Raw genomic sequence first — 23,016 nt, 5'->3', positions numbered from 1 at the left:
AAAAAAAAAAGATTGTAAAATTATTTTTTGTTTTTATCTTTCTTTTTCTTTGTGTTTGTATTTAGATTGTTCATGTGGTATTTTCCACTTTTCATGTATGCTTGCCATATTGTATAATATTGTATTTATGTTTAGCATAGGCTAGGTTTAGATCATTCCTATTTATCGTTATACTTTTATATTGTTGTTTTGTTGTATTCTGTATTTTTTCTATTATTAAGCTATGTTTGTATTCTTTATTATGTATCATTATCATGACATGTACATGTGTTGTACTCTCATACCCCAGAAGGGGGTCGAATGAGTCAATAAATTCTATTCTATTCTATTCTATTCTTGAGAGAAGCCTAGCCCAGCTATCTACTGGTACCTACTGGTTGTACCAATATAGGTCAGGAGCAGCTATAGTACGTGGCATATGGTAGTCTTATAGTGCACACTCTCTTTTACGACTGACCAGGGTTTGTGCTTGCAGACTACAACTAGGCGGCCAGACTCGCTCTCACGGAGGGAATTCGCACAGAGCGGTAGATATTACGTCATAGTAGCTCTCTCTGATTGGATGACTTTCACCGAACTCTGCTGGGTCGGATCATTCGCCAAACAATGTAAAACATAAGAAATTCAGATCACTTGTCAAGAGGCCCTCCGCGCAAGCGCCTCGGTTTCTCCATACGTCTATGGTTTCTCTGACTCGCTTCGCTCGTCAGAATTTAGAGACTCCAACAGCGCGAGGGCATCGACAAGAGGCTAGTTCACGTAGGCGTGGTGCATGGTATCAGACACTTTCTAAAAATCGCCTGAAGCTTTAGCTAGCTCTCTGCAATCATGTTCGCTTTGAGGGGAATGTTAAGGCCAAGTCGTGCCGCTGCCCTGGCGAAGACCTTGAGGAGCACCGGTCTGTACTCTACTGCAGCTGCACCACAACCTATTGTGACGCCCGACATCCATTTCAACAAGGTTTGTTAATTCAATTCATTCTTCTTCAATTAATTTTATTTGTACATATGATTATGAGTAAAAAGAGCAATCAGTCATTCGTTCTAATTAAATGAGGACATGTAGTCTAGTGATGAAGAGAGAAGAAAAGATGTGAGTGTAATCAATAAGGAGAGAGATGGATCGAGATAGATAGATGAGAGAAAGTGAGGAGAATAAAAACAGAAAAAGGGAAGGAAAAATCAAAGTTGGAGTTAAAGGAGTGACATGAATATACAACAGATGGTAAACAAGATGCAAGAAATAATATAATCTTTGATCATGTTGATATCAAGATAAAAGTGTAATCTTAAAATTTGTACTGCTAAACAGAAGGTTCATGCCTTCTTTCTTTTCATATATTTTCATTTAGGGTCTAAAACTCTAGTCTGATGACAGTGCTCTCGCCCATGGCTGTGTATTAAAAGCTGTGCTATTGATTCTCAACATTTCAAACACTACTGTACAAAACTCAACTAATATCACTCAAAATCGGTACTTTAGACGTTTAGTGACGATTGATGACACCTAAATAGCAGTAAAATAGAATTTTTTCAACTTTCTGATGTTAGAAAGAATTATTAAAAAATTATAATTTTAAGTTTACTGTCATACTTGCCGATCAGCATCGACATGATTGAGTGTATTGACTATTCATGTACTCAAATGCTGCTTATTAAAGATAAAGACCAGTTATGGTCATGCGATTGCATTGTGAAAGAAACGTTGCGGAATAGATCGGAAAAGGTTGATCATCTAGCATACAAGTATTGGTGTGTACTGCAAGGTTCTGGAATCATCAAAATGATAAGAAATTTGACCCAGTCTTGGTAAAGTTACAAGCACTGTACACAGAAAGATGTATATGGGATTACGCGACACGTGCGCGATATATCTATCCGGTCCAAATAGATATAATGATTTACCAAATATATCAATTAGTAGGCGGTTTCTCGGCAAAATTTGTATCATCACGTATTAGTAAAAACATTCTTTCACATGATTGGTAATAAGAGCTTCCATTTCATTTTTGAGAGGGGGGCGTTTCCAAAACTAGTCTTTACCTTTAACATGTAGTGCAGTGCTAGAGGTCAATACGCATTAGCATTGACTCTATATGCTTTGCTGGAGTGCTCTCGCCAGGGGTCTGGAGGTGGATCCCATAGCTGTCTTGAGCGATAAAAACTCACTATGGTACATTTTAGGCAGGCAATATAATAACCTGGGGTGGGATTTGAGGTCCATCCTATCCAATTCATGTTACTCAGAGTAGTGAATTTTAATTTAATTTTTCATATTTTTCCTTCTCTCTATCTCTTTCTCCTCCTCTCTTCTTCTCTTTAACCTACATTACTCTTTTGTTTATCCTTATTCTTCCATCGCTCCATAAAAAATCTAATGACAATTTACGATTGTTTGTTTGTCCAGCTGTTCATCAACAACGAGTGGGTGGATGCTCAGAGTGGGAAGACGTTCCCAACCATCAACCCAGCTACAGAGGATGTCATCACTCACGTAGCTGAAGCTGACAAGGTACGTATCCTTGTTTTTTAGGGTTGAATGACCAAATCTAAAGATTGGAAGAAGGGTTGGGGGGGGGGGGGGGGAGGGGCAGATGTCGATATCCCAAGTATCAGATTTATATTTTCTTAAATTTTCAAGTAATCAAATTAAGGGAGCGAGCACAAAATTGTACACTAACACCTGTAATTATGGTGGATTTTTATGCCGGAGGCATGGTGAGGCATTGTTTCGGGTTATATCTGTCAGTCCATCTGTCCCAGTAGAAGAAAGGTCAAAGGTCATAGAGGTCAATTTTTTTTAAATTAGAGGTTTTTTCCTTGTGATCACAATAAGTATGTCAAGAACTTATTGAGGAACATGTATAAACTTTAAACAGAATTATTGATCCAATTACATTTTGGGGCTTGTACAGTGTAGGTCAAGATCATAGTGGTCAGTTGACAATTGAGTTTAGGATTTTTGTTTTCAGCGTGATATATCACAAATAATTTCATCCATTTCCTTTACTAAATTTATGGCCTAGGCTTATAGGAGTCACAGTCGCATTTTACTTGTTTTCCCTTTCTTTTTGTATGCAAGGCATTGCGTGCTCAGAAGATAATGGAAACAAGGGAAAACAATCAAATCAACCCAACCACTCCATTATCATAGACCACCTCATTGCACAAATTCAAGGTGGTGGGTGCCCCAATATGAGGCGGTCATTGTTTGAATATTTACTGGAGTATTTTATTGCATTCCAGGAATGAATGAATACACTGAATTTCTGGATTTAGGGTGGGGAAAGGGGAGGGGGGTGCATTCAGCCTGTGCCCCCCTTATGAAACCCATGTTTGTTTGTTTTATTTATTCACCATGTAACATAACTGTTTACAGATAATAAAATACAGTGGGTTACATTGATATATAATACATAGTAGGAACAATGCATAAACAAAAAATGTTTGAAGCACCTTAAGTACACAACTCTGAGTTTGCTCCCCCCCCCCCCCCCCAGCCTTTGTTAGAAGTAATGACCTTGTCCTTTTCAATTTTCTTTTCAATTCTGGTGCTATTGATTTCTAAATCACATGTTTCACTGGTGTAAGGAACTGGCACGCGATCTATTATTCTAAATTAAAAGCTAGCTTGGACTAGATAATGGGTTTAATAAGAAAAAAAAATGAGATTTGAGTGAGTTTCGTAAAGTTCACAACGAAAGCTTTTTTTATTTTGAAATATTTATTTTAAAAACGCTAAAATTGTAGAACACAAAATCAGAAAATGATTAATGGAATTTGAACCCGATGTGCACCTTTGACCTTTAGTTACATGAACATGTACATGTATGTACATGTATCTTCTCTTCACTTTAAATTGCCTGTGAATGCAAAGACGAGTCAACTCACAAGTTGCTTTAACCCCATTTTGAGTTAAATATGGGTATTAAGATTTGCAATATCTTCAAAGTATAATGGAGAACAGATCGATGGTCCACCAAACCAAAAAAAATTAATAAAGACATAAAATATAAAACAAAAAATAGTACCGGTGATTGCTCTGTCATTGAAAGCTGTTGTTTCACTTTGCACTTGTGAGTATAATGATAGTGAAAATTGTATCTTTTGATGTTTAATTATGTTTTTAAGTTATAATTAAAACCAAACCTTGTTTTGATATGTTATCAAACTTTATATTACAACTGTGTGTTTTGTTTTGGGTTAGGCCGATGTGGACATTGCCTACCATGCTGCGAATGAGGCCTTCCGTCTTGGCTCACCTTGGCGTACCATGGATGCCTCCGATAGGGGGCGCTGTCTCAATAAGCTAGCCGATCTGATCGAGAGAGATCAAGTCTACCTCGCTGTAAGTATCAACAAAATCTTGAAATCTTGATCCAGTACTTTTGCTTGAAATCTTGAGCTTATTGGGTGGTATTCTCGAAAGCAGACTAACTTTAGTCCATGGTTTAATCCACCGACTAAGTATGGAATGCCAAGTGTCCATATAAATATGTAATTTTGAATGATTTGATATGTCCCTATTATGATAAAATAATTATCATAGTTATATTGTTGTTTATTTATTATGTTATTACATTTGATTTTAATCTAGTGACATATTAAATTATTAAAAAACATATTCATATGGACTTTTGGCATTCCATACTTAGTCGGTGGATTAAACCATGGACTAAAGTTAGTTCCAAAGTACCAAAGTACCATTTGCAATTTTGTTCTTATTGATACTCCCTCATGCCACTCGTTTTTTGTAGATGTAAATCTACTGCCTTTTTTTAAGTCTTTGACAAATAAGAAATCTGATGGCTCATAATGATTGTGTAAAAACTACTGAATATAGAATTGTCTTAAGTTTATCAGTGAATTTTTTATTGGTTTCTTTGACTAATAAGAATTCTGATGGCTTGTATGCATTGTGTAAAAACTACTGAAAATAGAATTGTCCTAAGTTTATCAGTGAATGAACATCATTAATGCATAGCAAAAGTTTGAAACTGAGGTATGGCTTATTTCACAGAGCTTGGAGACCCTGGACAATGGCAAGCCCTTCCAAGTGGCCATGGCGGGAGATGTTGCGCTCACTATGAAATGCTACAGGTATGACATCAGACTCAATTTACTCAATGATACTTTGTTTGCTCATTTATTCATTCATTCATTCGTTCAGTTAGTCAGTCACTCATCCATTCATTCATTTCTTCATCAATTAGATTTACTGGGGTCAGTGAGAAAAATCACAGCAAAATTATGCCTCTTTGCCCCGGGAATTTTGATGCCTGAACTAAGTATGTCTAAAGAGAGAGAGAGAGGGAGAGAAAATAGAAAGAAAAAGAAAAAGTAGGAGGGGGAGGAGGAGGAGGAGGAGGAGGAGGAGGAGGAGGAGGAGGAGGAGGAGGAGGAGGAGGAGGAATAATAATATTTATTTTGGTGTTTCGTGGGTAAAGCCAATATCAGGAAAAAAAATATAAGTGTTTATTCTAGAGTCTAAATAATTCAAGGATGCCTCTCCACTTTAGAAGGTTTGTATTTAACAACACAAAACAGTATAATCATATATGTAATTTTATCTGTGAATTGAAATAAGGATCTCATCTGTGGGATTGATTTGCTATAAAATCCGGGGGGGGGGGGGGGTGTTTCATAAAGCTGTTCGTAAAGTTACGCATGACTTTACGAAAACTTGAATATGAAGTGTCAGAGAGGATGCCCAAAGTTTTTCCTGATATTTCCAATAACTTCAATTAAATTATGGCAAAAAATATACTTTGCATTTAAAATGATTGTTATAATAAGAATGTTAATCTACATCTGCACAGTTCAACTTTAGTTGATGCAGTTACAAATGATTGAGCATCCCATTTGGGTTTTCATATTCAAGTCGTTCGTAAAGTCATGTGTAACTTTACGAACAGCTTTATGAAACACCCCCCCAGATATTTATTACCGATACATGCATCTTTTTGTGGTATGCCAAAGTTTTATGCATATTCTAAAAATTCTATTTTTAAGATACTATGCTGGCTGGACAGACAAAATTGAAGGGAAGACAATCCCAATTGGTAAGTCCAATTTCTCTTCCATTATTATTATTATATCGTATAAATACCGTTAGTTATTCTGAGAGGTTTATTGCATTCTTGCCCATTAATCTACATGGTTTGCACCAGAGTGTATGAGAGAGGTATGAAGCAAGATGTTCTTAGCATTTAATTTACAGCGTTCTCAGTACATGGACAACAACATTTTCCTGATAACGTGACATAATAAGTTGTTTATCAAGTTCATGAACATGTAAATGTAATGTATTCAAATTTGTGGAAGCTTTCTTCCCACGTCTTTGTGGTGATGAAGTATTTCATTCACCTGCTATTATCTTTTTTACTATAAATGCTAGAACGGAAATTGTATAAATAAATTTTTGCTATTCTTGGGTGAAGGTATCACATAAATGACCTTGTGATCGACAGTCCGGCGACTTAACCACTCAACCACGGCACCTCTATATATGTAAGAGTTACAATGCAAATTATTATAATGTTATTGAATATTGGGAAAGCAGTATCCAGATTGAGATGCTTGAGTGACTGCTTCTTTTAACTCATAAAGGTATTGTATTTGTTCTTGTGGGTTGATTTTATTGTTCATCAAATTTATTCATCATTAAATGCACCCAGTTATGAAATTCATGGGTCATGGCCATGTTCTTGCCACCATTGTGCTATTCAAAGACATTCATCTCTGTGTTGAAAAGGCAGGCACCTATTTCACCACAGCACTATAATAGCATTTCAGAGTATTACATGTACATGTATATGTTTCCAGTTGCAGTGCAGCTAATGATTCTCTACATCAAACCTACATGTATATGCCTATAAGTATTATAAAAATATATATATGTGGCTTAATTTTTTGTTTGTATTTATAAAGAATCATTTTAACAGACTATTGGATTTTAGGATTCCCCACTTCTCTTTTATATAAAATAATATCTTGTAACTTGTAAGTACTGGCCTAGTATGTACATGTATTTTTTATGCTTTTTTGATTTTTAAGAGAGAGTGAAGTTAAAGAATATAAGACGTTTAGAAATGGAATAATACCTGGCAACGAGATGCCCGAATATCCTTATATTAATGTATATTTGGCGGCAGGGAGCCCACATACATGTACATTATTTGATAACTTGTCAAGTGTGTTGATTACAAATAATTTTGTAACGTATAAAAGTGTAATTTTTTTGCTTGCTTGCTTCACTTGCTCACAAAATTTAAGAACATATGTGCCTGTGGGTGTGTACATGGCACTAGATGAGTTTCAGAGTGATGCACAATCAATATTCTGTGATCAATTCGGGATTGGGGTACGTGACACTAAATTTTTCATTTCTGAAAAGTGTGCCATGACTGAAGAAAGGTTGAAAAACGCTGGTATAGATCTTCTGCATTCATTTTAATTGTTAAACAATCTGATGTGCAGGGTGCCATCACTTCAAATTGTTTGCTATTAAAAGAGTTTCGTCTTCATATGACAGGAAGGGCTATATTTTTCTTGCTGGTATTGGTTCCAAGTGGACCACCCCCCCCCCCCCCCCATTAGTGTTCAGCCTCCGTTGTGTGGTTTTTTTAGTCATTTTCACTTAATTCATTTGCCTGAGATCAGTGGAGGACATCAGTTGATCCATTCATATTAGACAAATATTTGTTTTTTTTCTGTTGAGTGGTGACCCTGCATAAAATTTGACACGCTGTACATGTAGTGGGGATGGGGGATGGGGGGGGGGGGGTATAATAATACCTCACCTATATTCTCGCTTTAAGTGACAATCCCAGATGCAAACAATTAATTGAAGTCATTTTTCTTCTTCATATAACTGGGTATAGTTTTTCTTTCATATGGATATACGGTTTTGGTAGATCCAGTCACACACCCCTGTCTTTAAAACTTGAGTATACAGTGCGTCCCAGAAAAAACAAAACCGAGAATTATCGATGTTTTATCATAACTTATTCACAATTATAATTAATAAATGACACATATTTAGAACGCTTAGATCCTCCTCTTTTATTTGATGCAACTTATATGATTCGTATCTCACGCATGAGTGATTGCACAAGCAATTTGAAGAGAGGAAACCAAAGGCATTTGGCAGGAGATAGAGAAAATCACATTTCTAGAAAGTTCAATTTCTGTCTTCATATGACACCTCAATTAAGAAAAATGAGACAGGAATAACAAAGTTCTGTTTGTTTAAAGTAATGCTTGCATTTCCATAATTTGATCAAACAAGTTCGTTTTCACTGGTTTTTCCTGGGACGCACTGTATACATGTAGATTATGTTACTACCGGTATTTACATTGATCCTGTATTAATGAAAAAAAATATTGTTTTCTTTTAAAATTTTTTGGCTGTGTTTCTTGAATAGATGGAAATTTCTTTGCGTACACCAGGCATGAACCAATCGGAGTATGTGGGCAAATTATTCCAGTAAGTATGTTTTAGATATGCTATTTACATGTAGGTCTTTTTCTTTTTTGTTTTTATCATCCATGAATCTAGGCATGTACCTGTAAATATTTTGTAACGGTACTAGTATAAGGAGAAATCTGAACATATACTTTTTAAAGTAAATATGATGTTGCATTTCGCATAAACCTTGCAAACATTAAACTGGCACTGGTTTGAGTGGTACAGTTAATTGGCAACCTACATTGCATGTACATACTTATTCAGATGCTTTAGTGACCTCTTTAAAATATAAAATGGCATAAACATCTGAGAATGAACACAATTATGTATATTGAGAATTTTCTTGATGAATGTGAATTTACAAATATCTGTTATTGTTGTGTCTAGATCAAATAATGCTTTCTGTTTGTTCCAACCTGCTAAGTGTGTGTTAATGCACAATTAAGTAGACTTGTGCATGAGCAGCTATTTATAAATATTGCATGTTCCATGTTTACAAGATATTTTGTCATGGAATTCTTTCTTATCTTAATTCAGTTATGTATGCAGGAGAAGCTGGAGTGATAACCTTCTCCACTGTACAAAAGTTGCATGCTTAGAAAGTTAGAATACACTTTCGTCAGATTACAGTATCATGGCACAATACAAATTGTTTTGCATAACAGACAAATGTAGGCCCCAAGACGCAATCCCCCATGCCTTGAATAGCCTTCCAGTATAATTCTTCCCTGTACTGAATAAGCTTTGGCAAAGGGATTTTTGTTCTGCATTCTAGTGCTTCTCGTCCTTTGTTATGTAATTGTTGTGCGGTCAGCTGCGTTTCCATTGTCGGCATAAGCAGGCAGGAGTTGGTGACAAGAGAAAGAAAAGGGGAAAATTGGTTGGCGGGTCCTTTGTCGTATTTCCTCCAGGTCGTGCATTCACAACTTGCCTAAGCTAGTTATGTCCAGTCACTATGAACATAACTGACAAAGAAAGCGGACAAAATATACAGTTCCTCAGGTGGACAAAGGAACATTCCTTCACTGCTATTATGTAAAAATGTATAGAACAGGTGTCACATGCATATTCAACTTTTTACATAATAGCAGTGAAGGGATGTTTCTTTGTCTACCTGAGGAACTGTATATTTTGTCCGCTTTCTTTGTCGGTCATGTTCATAGTGAGTATGAAAATCAAGACAAAATGCACATGCATGAGCATGGCTAGTGTACACATCAACGATAACAATAAAGCTCATCTCTGTAGAGAATGTTTTGGATCCTAGAAAAGTGATGATAATTAAAAGCTATTTAGCATAAATCGATGATTATACATTTTCTTCATAGACCACTGTTATTGTTATTGTTGATATGTCTCAATAAGCCCTACAACTCAAGAAAAAACGTTGGAACTTCACCAATTCTACTAATTTAACCTGTTGAATACTTTGGATGCATTGCGTCTAAGGAGAATATGGTTATACCAAAATGATATGTTTTGCAATATTAAAGTGAAATCAATTACAAAAAGCATGATCTTAATATCTAAACAGTAAAAATCTGTCTGCTAATTAAGAGGTTGAAAAAAAACACCATATTATATTGTCTTTTGTTGCTCAATCTCCTTTTGTGGGAGAGGGATTAGATGAAGCCAGACATACAGTTTAGTCTCATCGTTACCTATCGCCAATCAAAATAGATGGATTTTTCATTCTAGATCTTATCCACAAGGTTTTAACCAAAGTATTCTAATCAGAATCTCCAACCAGTTGATTAATTCATTCATGATACATATTAAACTTGTTTTCACTTACAGTGGAACTTCCCTCTGCTGATGCAAGCCTGGAAGCTGGCCCCAGCCCTGGCCAGTGGGTGCACCGTGGTCATGAAGGTTGCTGAGCAGACCCCACTGACGGCCCTCTATATAGCTAGCCTCATTAAAGAGGTACGGACCTTATCACATTACAATGCGAAGTAAAGGAAAAATGAAGTTTTTTAGTAACAATGACAGCTCTTTAAGTAGCTAATCTCATCAAAGAGCTGTCCAGTCTAATACGAAGTAAAGGAAAATGAAGTTTCTGAACCTTATTAAATCCATTTGACAGGGTAATTTTGGAATGTAGGTTATTCTTGTTCTTAAATATAAGCAATGATACTATCTGGGAATTCTATACATGTTTATTTTGTTCCTTAGGGTTCTTAGTTTCCATCTAGTGTACACATTATTCTCAAAGTATAGAAATATATGTCCTCTTAGAAGAAAGAAAAAAGGCAAACAAGAACAAATCATGCTTCATCTGCATTTTTATTCTGATTCATGCAGGATACTTCATATTTCATCTGTCGAGAGTTAGAGAGCATTTATATAATATTGACTGGCCTTGAGGGGTATATCAGGAATATTGACCAAGCTCAGATCATATTGCCCCGAGTCAAAAGACGAGGGCAATATGGTCTTAGCGCGGTCAATATTTCTGATATCCCCAGAAAGTAAAGCCAGTCAATATTTGTATTGTTATCCAAATCAGACATCTAGAGCAAATACAGATATCCACCATGACAATTTCAAGAACTGAACAAACTTTATCAAACCAACACTGTGCATCCCGCGGCTTGACACAATTTTCGTTTCACTGCAAACAGTGTGCATTTGGTGTGATTATTACGTCACAATAGAGTGCGCGCAAAGTGCACAGGTTCTCGTACGCATAATAGATGCGCAATGAAAATGACAAAATACGGCGCGGTCAATACAAGATGCCCGGATGCGAGACCGTGGAAAATACCAAGGTATATTTTCACTCGTCTCTACACTCAAAGTCAATACGCGCAGGGAGACCAAGGAAAATACAAAGAATATACCCCTCCGTTCCCACTGCTAGTGAAAACTAGGGCAATACGGTTTTGTAAATGACCAGCTCAGATGTCTGATACGGGTAATAATAACAATACAAATATTGACGGGCTTTACTTTCGGGAGGATATCAGAAATATTGACCGCGCTAAGACCATATTGCCCTCGTCTTTCGACTCGGGGCAATATGATCTGAGCTTGGTCAATATTTCTGATATACCCCTCAAGGCCAGTCAATATTATATAAATATTTTTCTACACATAGTTAAAGGGGAAGTCCACCATGATATTAAGTAGGTTTGATAGGTAATTTGAGCAAAATACAATTTAGAATAAGAAAGTTGTGAATTTTTGAAGGTGCCATCAATCAAACACAATTTTTCCTCATATCCAAGATTTGATCCATTCACCCCTATTTGTCCATCTAGGCTGGCTTCCCAGAAGGCGTGGTTAACATTCTACCGGGATACGGTCCCACAGCTGGGGCTGCCGTGGCAAGCCATCCAGGCATGGAGAAGGTTGCCTTCACAGGATCCACAGAGGTGAGATAATAATAGACCAGTTCATGGTTAGCACATGTCCCAAATGACCCCGAATATCTACAGATTTTCAAAACATGAAGAGGTCCTACTTTGTACATTATGAAATAATCATTCTTACAGCGATTGAAGTGCTACATAAATAGCCTTTGTTTCCCCTTTTCAAAGAATACTTCCACCTGTGTATCATGGACTGCACTGCTTGTGCATAAATGAATAATGATTACATAACTTTCATGTGCACTTATCCAGTATTTTGTCTCATTGTATTTCAAAATTTGGTCTGCAATGACCTTTATTTGCTAATGCTCAGACTGCAACTATGAACTGGCTTATTATGTTTTGTTTGACACATTGTACAGATAAACTCCATCCTGTGTTATTGTATTTTAAATTACAACAAAATTCAGTTTATGACATGAGACAGAATATGAAACCGTTTATTTTTTATACAAGTCGGAAAATGTATGCCCATATTCAATAAATCTCATTCAAGTCAATTCTTTGCAACCAGAACTTAACATTATCGGTAAAAACGACATCCTAAAACTCCATGAAGAAAAGAATGGATTGATCTGACCATTTGCTAGGATGTGCAGCAGAATTTTCAATTAAATCTGTTGAATTGGCCATCTTTTGTAAACATCATTGTAAATAGCAGCCACTTATTACATCAGTAAAAGAGAAAGGTTGTGCCGTTTAGCATTAGTCATACTCAGATACTTGATCTAGTATTTCTTGACAAAGAACAGCTTTTTTGTCATCTTTAAATTCAACTCTGAGTCCCGATATGAAGTTGATGGGCATTCAAGGGAAAAATTCAATTTTATTCAATTCAATTAATTTTTATTCATCCAAATTCACAGGAATACATGGAAATTTGTTTTGGTCACACATTGTAAAAATACCAAAGATATATATGAAAAACTATATCGTTGTGTTTATAATCACAGAAGAACCATCAAAATAAAAGATAGACAACATAGCAGTATATTCTTATTATTACACATGGAAAATGATGAAAAGGATAGAACATCAGTGTGGTTGTATTAAACAGTTTGGTCTTATTAATTTAGGGAAACCTGACCCTGGGTCTAAAATCACATTTAACAAAATGAAAACTTTGACCTTGGACTAATTTCTCTTGTTACCTGTAAACCCAATGTTGGACAAAAGCTTAAATACAGCGTTTGGTTTAAATTTTGGTGGAATACGGGTATTTGTATCTAGATTAACAATGAAAAAGCAAACCATGGTTGTCTCAAATTAAATCGTACGATACTTGGTTGTAAAATGGATGTAATCATAAGGTAGAGAGTGGATAAAGTACATGTAGCTTGATGAAATGAAGCGGTATGAAAAGACCCATCAGACCGGGCTCTGTTGCATAAAACTTACCATTGATGGCAAAGTTTACCATAAATGGTAAGTTTTGTGGAATACAAAATGGATAATTGTTAAAAAAGGTATTGTTATGGCATTGAGAACCACATCATTGGGACACAGAGATTATTAATACATGTATATCTATCAGCAAAAATAAAAATTAGATGTCATTACACCTTTGTATTCACTATGCCTTTTGTGTTTTGGACACGTCTATTTGTGCTGCTACATTTTACTAAGCTACCTGCATGTTAAACACCATCTTTCTTGATTTGATTTTGTGTTGGTGTAGGTTGGTAAGATCATCCAGACTGCTGCAGCTGACAACCTCAAGAAGGTCACACTCGAGCTGGGAGGCAAGAGTCCAAACATTGTCATGGCCGACTGCGACTGTAAGTAATAATAATTATAATAATGATACAGTCGAACCTGCTTTAGTGACCACCTGTCTACACAAGCACATTTTTTGTATCCCTTGAAAATGGTTTCTCATTGAAACATGTAGTAAAGGAACCTGTCTACAAAGACCACTTTTTGTGTTTCCCTTGGGTGGCCGCTGTAGACAGGTTAGACTGTATTGTTTACCAAGGGTAGCTTCATCTGCATCAATGCTGTTGTTCCTGAGAGCCCTGCAATTATTATTAACTCAGGAATTACCATGTACCGGTACTCATTTACACCTGACTGGAGAGTACCTTGCAAATGTGGATTAAAGCATTGCCATAAGACGTTAGTACTGGGCTGGGATTCAAACGTTTAACTCGGGGATTGAGAGTCGATGAATGAACCACTCTACCACGAGTCATCCACTTTAGAATTTGTGCAGTCCTGGCCTTTGTGAGCCTGAAAAATGGAATTATTCTATTATTAAATAGAAAAGACAGAGAATACTTATTTTGTTTTGATAGAGACTCTATGAAGGGAAGCAAGTTTCTGTTTGTAGATCAGCAACAACAGGACCTATGATTGGAAGTTCTATCCAAGGGATTTAGCAATGTAGGATGTATGTGTTACCTAAAGGCTCTGGTGCACTTATGTAATACCTAGCGCAGTATCTTCAAAATTCATGATCAATGGTTCAACTTCTGGGCTATAGTTGCCTTGGCATGAATTGTTTCCAATCAGAATTTTGCTCTGGTGACTATTGCTCTGGGATTTATTTTGTCAAGTATATAGGGTTTGGGGTAGAATTGCAATTGGGTTTTTAGGATAGGTTTAGGTTTAGGGTTAGGGTTAGGGTTAAGTATAGTATTGCATCCAGTGTTAAAATTAAGAATTTAGTTAGCGTAGGAAACTGACCGTAGTGCTATTGTCACAGGAGCAGTGTCTTTAATACAGCCAATTTCCTTTTTTCTTTGGATACATGTTACTTTTGTTTATTACTATTGATTGTAAGATACTCTCAGACTTGGTTAAAAAACTATAATTTATTATTTTTCAGTGGAATATGCTGTTGAGCAGAGTCACTTTGCTCTCTTCTTCAACATGGGCCAGTGCTGCTGCGCTGGATCAAGGACGTTTGTCGAAGACAGCATCTACGACCAGTTCGTGGAGATGGCAGCAGCACGTGCCAAAACACGAACCGTTGGAAATCCATTTGAGGACATCAACGAGCAAGGACCACAGGTATGTCTTTATCTGCTCTCTTCCAAGATATTGAAGTTAAATGTGTCAGAGAATTGTCTTCTTGTATTAAAGATGCTTGCCAGATTATCCTAAACAAAAAAATCTGTCACTTTGTCAAGTATGAAGCATATCCAAAATTGATTGAAGAAATTAGAGGCAGAGCAGTGATACAAGGCAACCTTGAGCACTGATAACAAGACTGGATGTTGTGATTTCTTGATCAAAGTTTTAATTGTGAAGATTTTAGAACTTTATTTCACATTAAATGTAAGGATAAATCTTATTTATTTAATTGATTAGATATTAACTTTAAAACTCATGTTTGAGAAGTACCTGCATCCATATTGTACAAATCATGCGAATGTAATCACCCAAAGGATGAATAACTTTTCAACCCTTTTTGTCTATGTGCATACAATGACTTAATCATGTCCTGTATACATTGCTTTTCTGTTCTGTTTTGTTGTGTAGGTAAAATGAGTGGTTCAGTAAGTTCTCTAGAATACACTTTGAAAATAAAAGTTTCAAGAATTATTAACAATCGGTCTTCGTTTTATTTTGTTTTGTCACAACTAGGTGGACCGAGAGCAGATGGATAAGGTTCTTGGCTACATTGACAGCGGGAAGTCTGAGGGCGCCAAACTACTCTCCGGAGGTCAGAGGGTGGGAGACAAGGGATTCTTCATCGAGCCTACCGTCTTCGGGGACGTCACTGATAACATGAAGATCGCAAAGGAAGAGGTGAGAAGTCGGTGGGTGGATGGGTACAGAGACCACTCATAAGAACTGTACCTTCACTCGCAAAGCGAGGATGTCCTTGGCTCGAGAACCCTGCAAATTGTTTCTAATTTGTAGCCCTTTTCATTAAGGGGTATGTTTATTTAGGTGCTCTATTTACACAGGAAAAGGAGGTTCTTGGTTATGCAGTAAATTTCCAGTTGTATTCCTACAACCACGTGTGTCCTTGAACATGTAATACAGAGCTGCCAACCATCCGTTTGTGCCGGAATTACTCCGTTTTTTCCTCCAAATTACGGTACTATGTTTTTTCTTCATAAAATATGTTTTTTAATAATTTGTTTAAATATTTTTTTTTTTTTTTTTTTTTTTTTTACATACCACACGTCAAACAACTGCCCTTAAATGGTGATTTGATCACAAATTCAATAGAAAACTAATTTTAAAACATACTTGAAGAGGAAAATATTCTCTAAAGAAATGAAATGCCGATAATACGAAAAATAACCACCAAAAAAATTACCTGCTTGTATGGAAAAAACAGCATGATGAATGAACATTTCTGCATTGGAAGTGTGTCACGCGTGGTTGTAAGTTTCTTTTTAAGAATTCCTTTTTTTGGCTTGAAATTCCTTTTTTTGCCATCATGATTCCTTTGTTTGGTCGCACAAGGTTGGCAGCTCTGGTAATAACATACCAATGTGAACATAGGATTCCTTGATTTATACCAGAAACATGTATGTGTGTGTGTGTGAGGTATGTGTTAATTGGGCTCAGTTTTGCCAAAGTGTATCAATCAGAAATCTGGGACCTACCTCTAACGCCACCATCTTAAAGATGTTACTTACGGTTTGAACCTGGGTCAAATCATAGTCAGTTTGTAGGAAAAGACAGAGAGCTGACCGTACCACGGACATTACCGCTGGACTAACTCACATCTCGAAAGATGAAGAAGTGGAAAGAAATGTCTGATATTTCATGGTTATGAGCGAGATGGAACAAACTTTTACATCAGGTGAAAGATGGAGTGATCCCAATACTACTTCGTCACTGATATCATGAATATTATTACAGTAGACAAGCGGGTCAGAGACCTCATGCAGGTCTGCGGCTAAATGTTTGGCATGGGTCAAGATATTGAGGGGGCAGTGGGATCATGTAGGGGGGGGGGGCGGCGGGTGGCATTGGTCTTACACTGTGGATGAAATTCGTATATGACCATTGAGTAGAGGTTGATGGGATGGGTTATAGTGTCTCCCTTCTTTCTTTTCACATTTTTTCTTGACCAGCATTGTTACCATTGTTGCTTGAAATACAAGGAATTTGTTGGCTCTTTACTCTATATGGAGTGAAGCTATAGACTACTACATTAATTGTTAGGTACAGTCAAACCTGCTCTAGTGAACACCTGTCTACAACAAGCACATTTTTTGTTTCCCTTGAAAATGGTTTCTCATTGGAACATGTACTAAAGGAACCTGTCTACAAAGACCACCTGTCTACAAAGACCACTTTTTGTGTTTCCCTTTGGCGGTCGCTGTAGACAGGTTTGACTGTATAGTAGACCAAATCCTGTAAAGAGTTAGAGGAGGATGTATTTATTTGCCAACTACAGTACAGTATACTTCTGTAGCAAAAGAAAATCACTCATTTGATATGTACGGTGCTGTCTTTATGTGTTGAATGATCCATCTTCTGGGGAGTGTTTCACAAAGACTAAGATCGACTTGGCAGGCCATTCATGCCACTGGTTGCTCTCACTATTGGTCTCTCACTATTGGTCTCTCAATTATGATCTTTAGGTAATATCTTTTCCTTCAATAATGAACTATCAAAATAAGTAAATTATGTAGATTTGTGACCACAATTTATACGTTCCTTGGGAGACCAATGCCAGGAAAGGTGAGAGGAACTAGTGGCATGAATGGCCTGCCATAGTTAAGTCCAACTTAAAGTCGATCTTAGTCTTTGTGAAACACTCTCCAGGTCCCATATGAAGTAGAATCTGAAATGGTAACCGTTTCAATCATGCTTTGCCCCTTGTAGATCTTTGGACCCGTACAGCAGATCCTGAAGTTTAGTCAGATGGACGAAGTGATCGAACGAGCCAATAGCAGCATCTATGGTCTAGCTGCTTCCGTCTTCACCAAAGACATTGACAAGGCTCTCTACATCTCAAACAGTGTGAGAGCTGGAACTGTTTAGTAAGTAGACCTGAAACTAATTAACCAGTACATTTGCACTGGGAAAGACCATGCTCAAATTACAATTATATGAGAGCATAAAAAACTAATCGGGTAAAGAAACTTGATATAATTTTTTGTTAATGAAAAATATTTCTGATTGCTACATATTTGGTGGGTTTGTAGGAGAAGGTGGTATGTATGCAGTTTCTTCAAATACTTGAAAGTCACATGGTTGAGAAATGTGACAGCGCAGTAGTACAAGCAAATATAGGCTTCAAAAATACAAATTGTTAAAAGTGCCAGGAGTACATATTTTGTGTATTGTATAAATTTGGTGTACGTAATCATTTCCTTCCCCTTTTGCACTAGGTTTCTAGGGCTGGGCACAGTGAAAATTATTTATGATTCGGGATATGGGATTCTTTGAGACATGACATATTTATTGTGAGAAATAATGAATTTGAGAATGGTAATATTCCTAATGATCAGCCGTTTTGAGATTTTCGGCGCATATTTGTGATAGGGCAATCCCCCCCCCCCCCCAACAAAAAAAAAAAACAAAAAAAATTGATAAAAATTCTCTCTAAAATAGTAAAGAAACCTTTTGAATTCTGAGTCTTACATACATGTACATGTTAATGGATTACAAGAAAATCAAACAGTCTCAAACTTTTAAACAATTGTTTTCGAGGGAAACTCTATTCATGATTGAAGTTATGAAGGTGTCAGAGATTTACATGTTCAACCATTATTAGGAGAACCAAATTTCATGACTGAAACTAGTGTTCAAATCATAGGCATACAGGCTACTGCTTTATCTTTCAATGAAGCATTTCTTTGACCTTTGACCTTTTGCTGACCTCATCCTCACAGTGTCAACTGCTATGACGTCTTCGCAGCCCAGGCTCCATTCGGAGGTTACAAAGCATCGGGCAGCGGCAGGGAGCTGGGAGAGTATGGACTTGACAACTACACAGAGGTCAAAACGGTAAGTCTCAATGGAACATTATATGTCAAGAACAATAACTAATGCTAAATATGTTACTCATTGCGGATGTTGCATCGAAAATAATATCGCTAGTGATATTCGTTTGTCCAGCAATTTATGGTCAACAAGGGATCTTAGAGATTACGACATTTGTGCGCCGCTGCAACACTTTGTCAGGGGATAAAATCTTATGGGCGGATCCAGCGGTCAATTAATTTGAACAATAACTAAACATGCATGCTATCAGGTGTTTCTTTATGCTAAAATTTTGTCAAGAAATATAATTTTAGAAAAAAAGTCTTGTTATTCTCTCATTCAGCCATACTAAACATGGATGGATGGATATGCCTTTGATCATAGGTAGTTCAGAGGGATAGTTACATTACAGGAAGTTGATTCTGATTGGCCTGTGATTTCAAGGAGCTCGTAATAGTTCCCTCTCATAGAGATTGCATCGGGCAGGGAACTATTTGGGGCTCCACGATTGAACCTACTCTCTATGGCTGCGCACCTTTTTTGCATTTGATCATAGGTAGATGAGACATAGTCACGTCACAGAAAGTTGATTGTTCATGGAGCTTGGAATAATTCCCTCCCATTTCCCTTTCTCTCTACATATATGCTTTGCCTTAGATCTGTCATTTTTTCTTCAGCTGCTTCTCTCAACCCATGTGTAGTAATAATAAGATAGCAGTTACAAAGAAATCACCGTGAATGCTTCAAATCTGTTTAACTGCTGAAGTCATATGGAGCTACATTTATTCTTTTTTTATTTTTTTAAATGATATTTTGTACTGAAATGGAAGTAAAGGTTACTTGATTATTTTGATTGATCAAAGTAATAGCTGCATGAAAATTCTGTTTAACCCACAATGTGCAATGATTCATGATATTTCATTAAAATCAAAATTCATATGTAAATTGAATTTCATCTCTCTCCATTATCTTGCAGGTTATTGTCAAGATTCCACAGAAGAACACATAGGTTATCCTACAGACATCCACCTTATATTCTGCAAAATATCTTATGATTTATCCCCAGATAATTTTCAGTTCCCCCCTCCCAAAAAAAAAACAACACACCAACACCCAGTTACATGTATAATATCTGTCTCCTAGGTTCAAAGTAACTATTTTATACAAGGTATGTTCACTATTTGTAAGAGGTTCTTTGGTTTTTCCAAATCCATTAGTGACCTGTAGGTCTTCTTTGGATTATTTGTGTATTCTGTGCTATCTTTATATTTTACACTCTCAGGGATTTTGAGGCTTGATTTTTTAGTAAAAATATGTATATTGTTTGTCTTTCATTTTGAATTCTGTAACTGCTTTTTTCTTCTTATGTCCTTTGATTTTGTAACCATAGTGATTCACCAATTAATCAAGACCATTTTCATAATGTAATCAATTTTATAAATAAATAATAAATCTGTAAGTGCCTCGTTAAAAATTACTTCATTCACCTGTTACGAATAAATGAATTTCGATAGTCTGAATGCGAATTGTATACATTATTTTTTGTTAGGTAGGGTGAGCCATAATGTTTGTCCTACCTAGCAACAAGTAATGTATGCAGTTCGCATTCTGACTATTGAAATACAATTATTCGTAACATGAGTGAAATAATTTGTAACAAGGCACCAAATAAAGACTTATGAATTAAATTTGATAACATTATGAAAAAAGCCTATTATTTTGACTTTCCGTTATATGTGCTGAACTTCGAAACTGATCTGTCATTGTCTTCAAAGAAATATGCCAACTGAAATCCTGCAGTAGCTAGAAAACTTTAACCTGGAAATTGTGAGACGAGTGTTGGCCACTTTGTTATAGTGTTTTAACATTTCAGTTTATTTTAATCAGAGTGTCTTAAAAAGACTTTGTTTATATTACAGTGTGACTTTAATTGGGAGTTGTTTTTTTCCTCTTTTGTACAAATCAAATTTGATAAACACAAATTATGTACCGGTACGCAGAATTTGAAATTCAAAGATTTGTGTAGAATAGATAAAAATCATGTTTTCAAATTGAGTTTCTGCTTCGTTACTCAATGATTAAGATAAATCTCAAACAGTTACTCTTGCTTTGTATAATTGTTACTTGACTTGTTCATGCCTTGAATTTAAACATTGGAATAATTACATACATTGTACCTGTTTTATGAATATTGACCATTAGAATATGATATGCAATGCCACCCATGTTATATGACAAGAAAGTAATGTTGCATATCGTATAACACTCACCACCATATTAGAAAAGAACCCTGAAAAAGAATTGTCTTCTTTTGAAGAAAAATAGTTTTGCTTTTGAAATTTATAGATTACATGTTTATGGATGTAACAACAATCTTGTTCCAAAACTTTAATACTTTTGGTCAGAAAAATAAGTCACATTTAGGCAGTTGAATGTTTCTTGCATGCAATGCTCACAAGATTTATGTTCGTATCCATCCTCCTGAAAACTAAAACTTGAATATAGTTAATGTGGCCACTAAAAGTTAAACCTTTACATTTACACCGACATGCCTTTCAGGTTTCACATATATGTGGACCAAAATTTTCTGAAATGTTCTAACTGTGCATTAATGTTATTTTCTATCATGTAAGTTAACTTTCAACATACCTGTATCAGATTTTATTTAGAATTTCGGCTCCATGATTTATAAAATTGTGGAATTGTTATCATATTATGGTTCAAGTGTATAGTATAGGAGTCTTTAGAGTGTGAATAAATGTTGCCATCCTTTCCCTATTGCAAAGAAAATGCTGCTTGGAGGCATTATGTAAGGAAGTTTTACCCGCTCTTGCTTTATTTGTTGGCTGAACATGTGCTGATTATGTAACAGGGTAGTTTTGTTTTTAAAAAAAGACAAAGAATAAACAAGTATTTCTAGATATTTATTTTTACATTCTATTGATGGTTCAACACCTTTTCATAGTGCATAGTGTCTGTTTGTACAAGTCATACTTGCCCCCCTTGATTTGAATTGAAATAATCAGAGCTATATTTATGTGTTTTCTACAGGGCTTATTTACAAAACAAAATTACACAGAAAGAATTATAATCTAAAATCATGCTTTGGATGAATGAATGCAAGATTTCTTAGAATTGAATTTGTTGCTAAAAAATATATATATCATGTGGTGTATGATAACATCATAATATCAGGGTAAAAAGCATGACAAATGTACATTGCGGTGTAAGAGGAAAATTAAACTAATTTTACATCAACTTTAATACATAACATGTATTTTCTTTTTGTCAGTGAGTCATGGAGTACTGGGTTTTTGTTGGTTAAAATGGAAGATTGAAAAACAATCAAGCAAGAGGAGGAGAAAGAAAAATGGAGACAGAGGGAGGGGGACTATGGGAGAGAGAGAGAGAGAGAGAGAGAGAGAGAGAGATAGAGAGAGAGATGGAAAAAGAGGAGAAGGGGACTATGGGAGAGAGAGATGGGGATGGAGACTAAAATAAAATCTAACTCAGAAGATGGATGGATAGTCTAAAGGCGGCAAGCAGACTAGATGAGGTATGCTGCATCTCTCAGCGTCACTCGTGTAGCTACAGGGGGAACCAGGAGCACAATTAAACAGAGCCCCCTTCCCGGCCAGAATGAAAGAGAGAGAGACAGAGAGGGGTGGGGGGGGGGTGCATCTTTTAATTCAATCCAAGGAGTAAAATTATACCTGTCCTTCGACCCCCCCCCCCCACACACACACACACAATGATGCTAGTGCCCCCTAAATGGCTCGAATCACGCTACGCCACTTGTAGAGCATTCAAATATTGTCTTGTACAGTGAACTTCTAAAAATAACTTGTATGGTTATGGAGGTCTCTACAAATATTGTACAATGATCTGGATCTGACGTATTAGCTATAATTATTATACGTCAGATCCAGGGCATTGTACAATATTTGCATAGACCTGCATTAACCATATGTATAATCCATTTTATGTTTCTTATATAGAAGGATCGAGACAATGGCTGTATAATCCATTTTATGTTTCTTATATAGAGAGAGACAATTAATGGCTGTGTAGAACTTTTTTGAAATATCATCGACCGGATTGGAAGAAAAAAAAACCGGTATGTACAAACATACCTCCCCTAGTAAAAAATAAATAGGAAAAAAATAGAAAAAAAATAGGGAAAAAATAAATGCAAAAATATATTTTTTTCCTATTTTTCTCATCCCCAAAAAAGCTATTTAATTGCTATAGTTTTGGAACAAAAAATAGGAAA

The 23,016-nt window shown here is 36.1% G+C and overlaps 1 protein-coding gene across 1 annotated transcript; it reads left to right on the top strand.

Moving 5' to 3' along the window:
• Nucleotides 1–637: 637 nt before the first annotated feature.
• On the top strand, nucleotides 638–22,007 carry LOC581754 (aldehyde dehydrogenase, mitochondrial). Its single transcript, XM_030974232.1, has 14 exons — nucleotides 638–960; nucleotides 2,407–2,511; nucleotides 4,207–4,347; nucleotides 5,020–5,099; nucleotides 6,012–6,061; nucleotides 8,426–8,487; nucleotides 10,267–10,395; nucleotides 11,733–11,846; nucleotides 13,522–13,621; nucleotides 14,671–14,855; nucleotides 15,432–15,596; nucleotides 17,640–17,797; nucleotides 18,653–18,767; nucleotides 19,720–22,007. The coding sequence occupies exons 1-14, from the start codon at nucleotides 829–831 to the stop codon at nucleotides 19,750–19,752; spliced, it is 1,569 nt and encodes a 522-aa protein (XP_030830092.1). The 5' UTR covers nucleotides 638–828; the 3' UTR covers nucleotides 19,753–22,007.
• Nucleotides 22,008–23,016: the final 1,009 nt, after the last annotated feature.

This window comes from Strongylocentrotus purpuratus, unplaced genomic scaffold (assembly GCF_000002235.5).
Source record: "Strongylocentrotus purpuratus isolate Spur 01 unplaced genomic scaffold, Spur_5.0 spur5_scaffold_7, whole genome shotgun sequence".
Taxonomy (NCBI): Eukaryota; Metazoa; Echinodermata; class Echinoidea; order Camarodonta; family Strongylocentrotidae; genus Strongylocentrotus; species Strongylocentrotus purpuratus.
Note: the sequence above shows the minus strand (reverse complement) of the source record. Positions and strands in the feature narration are given on the sequence as shown.

Coding starts and splice junctions, on each gene's coding strand:
- LOC581754 (XM_030974232.1), top strand. CDS start 829: ATGTTCGCTTTGAGGGGAATGTTAAGGCCAAGTCGTGCCGCTGCCCTG. Junction 2,512..4,206: donor ACGTAGCTGAAGCTGACAAG/GTACGTATCCTT, acceptor GTTTTGGGTTAG/GCCGATGTGGACATTGCCTA. Junction 5,100..6,011: donor CTCACTATGAAATGCTACAG/GTATGACATCAG, acceptor TCTATTTTTAAG/ATACTATGCTGGCTGGACAG.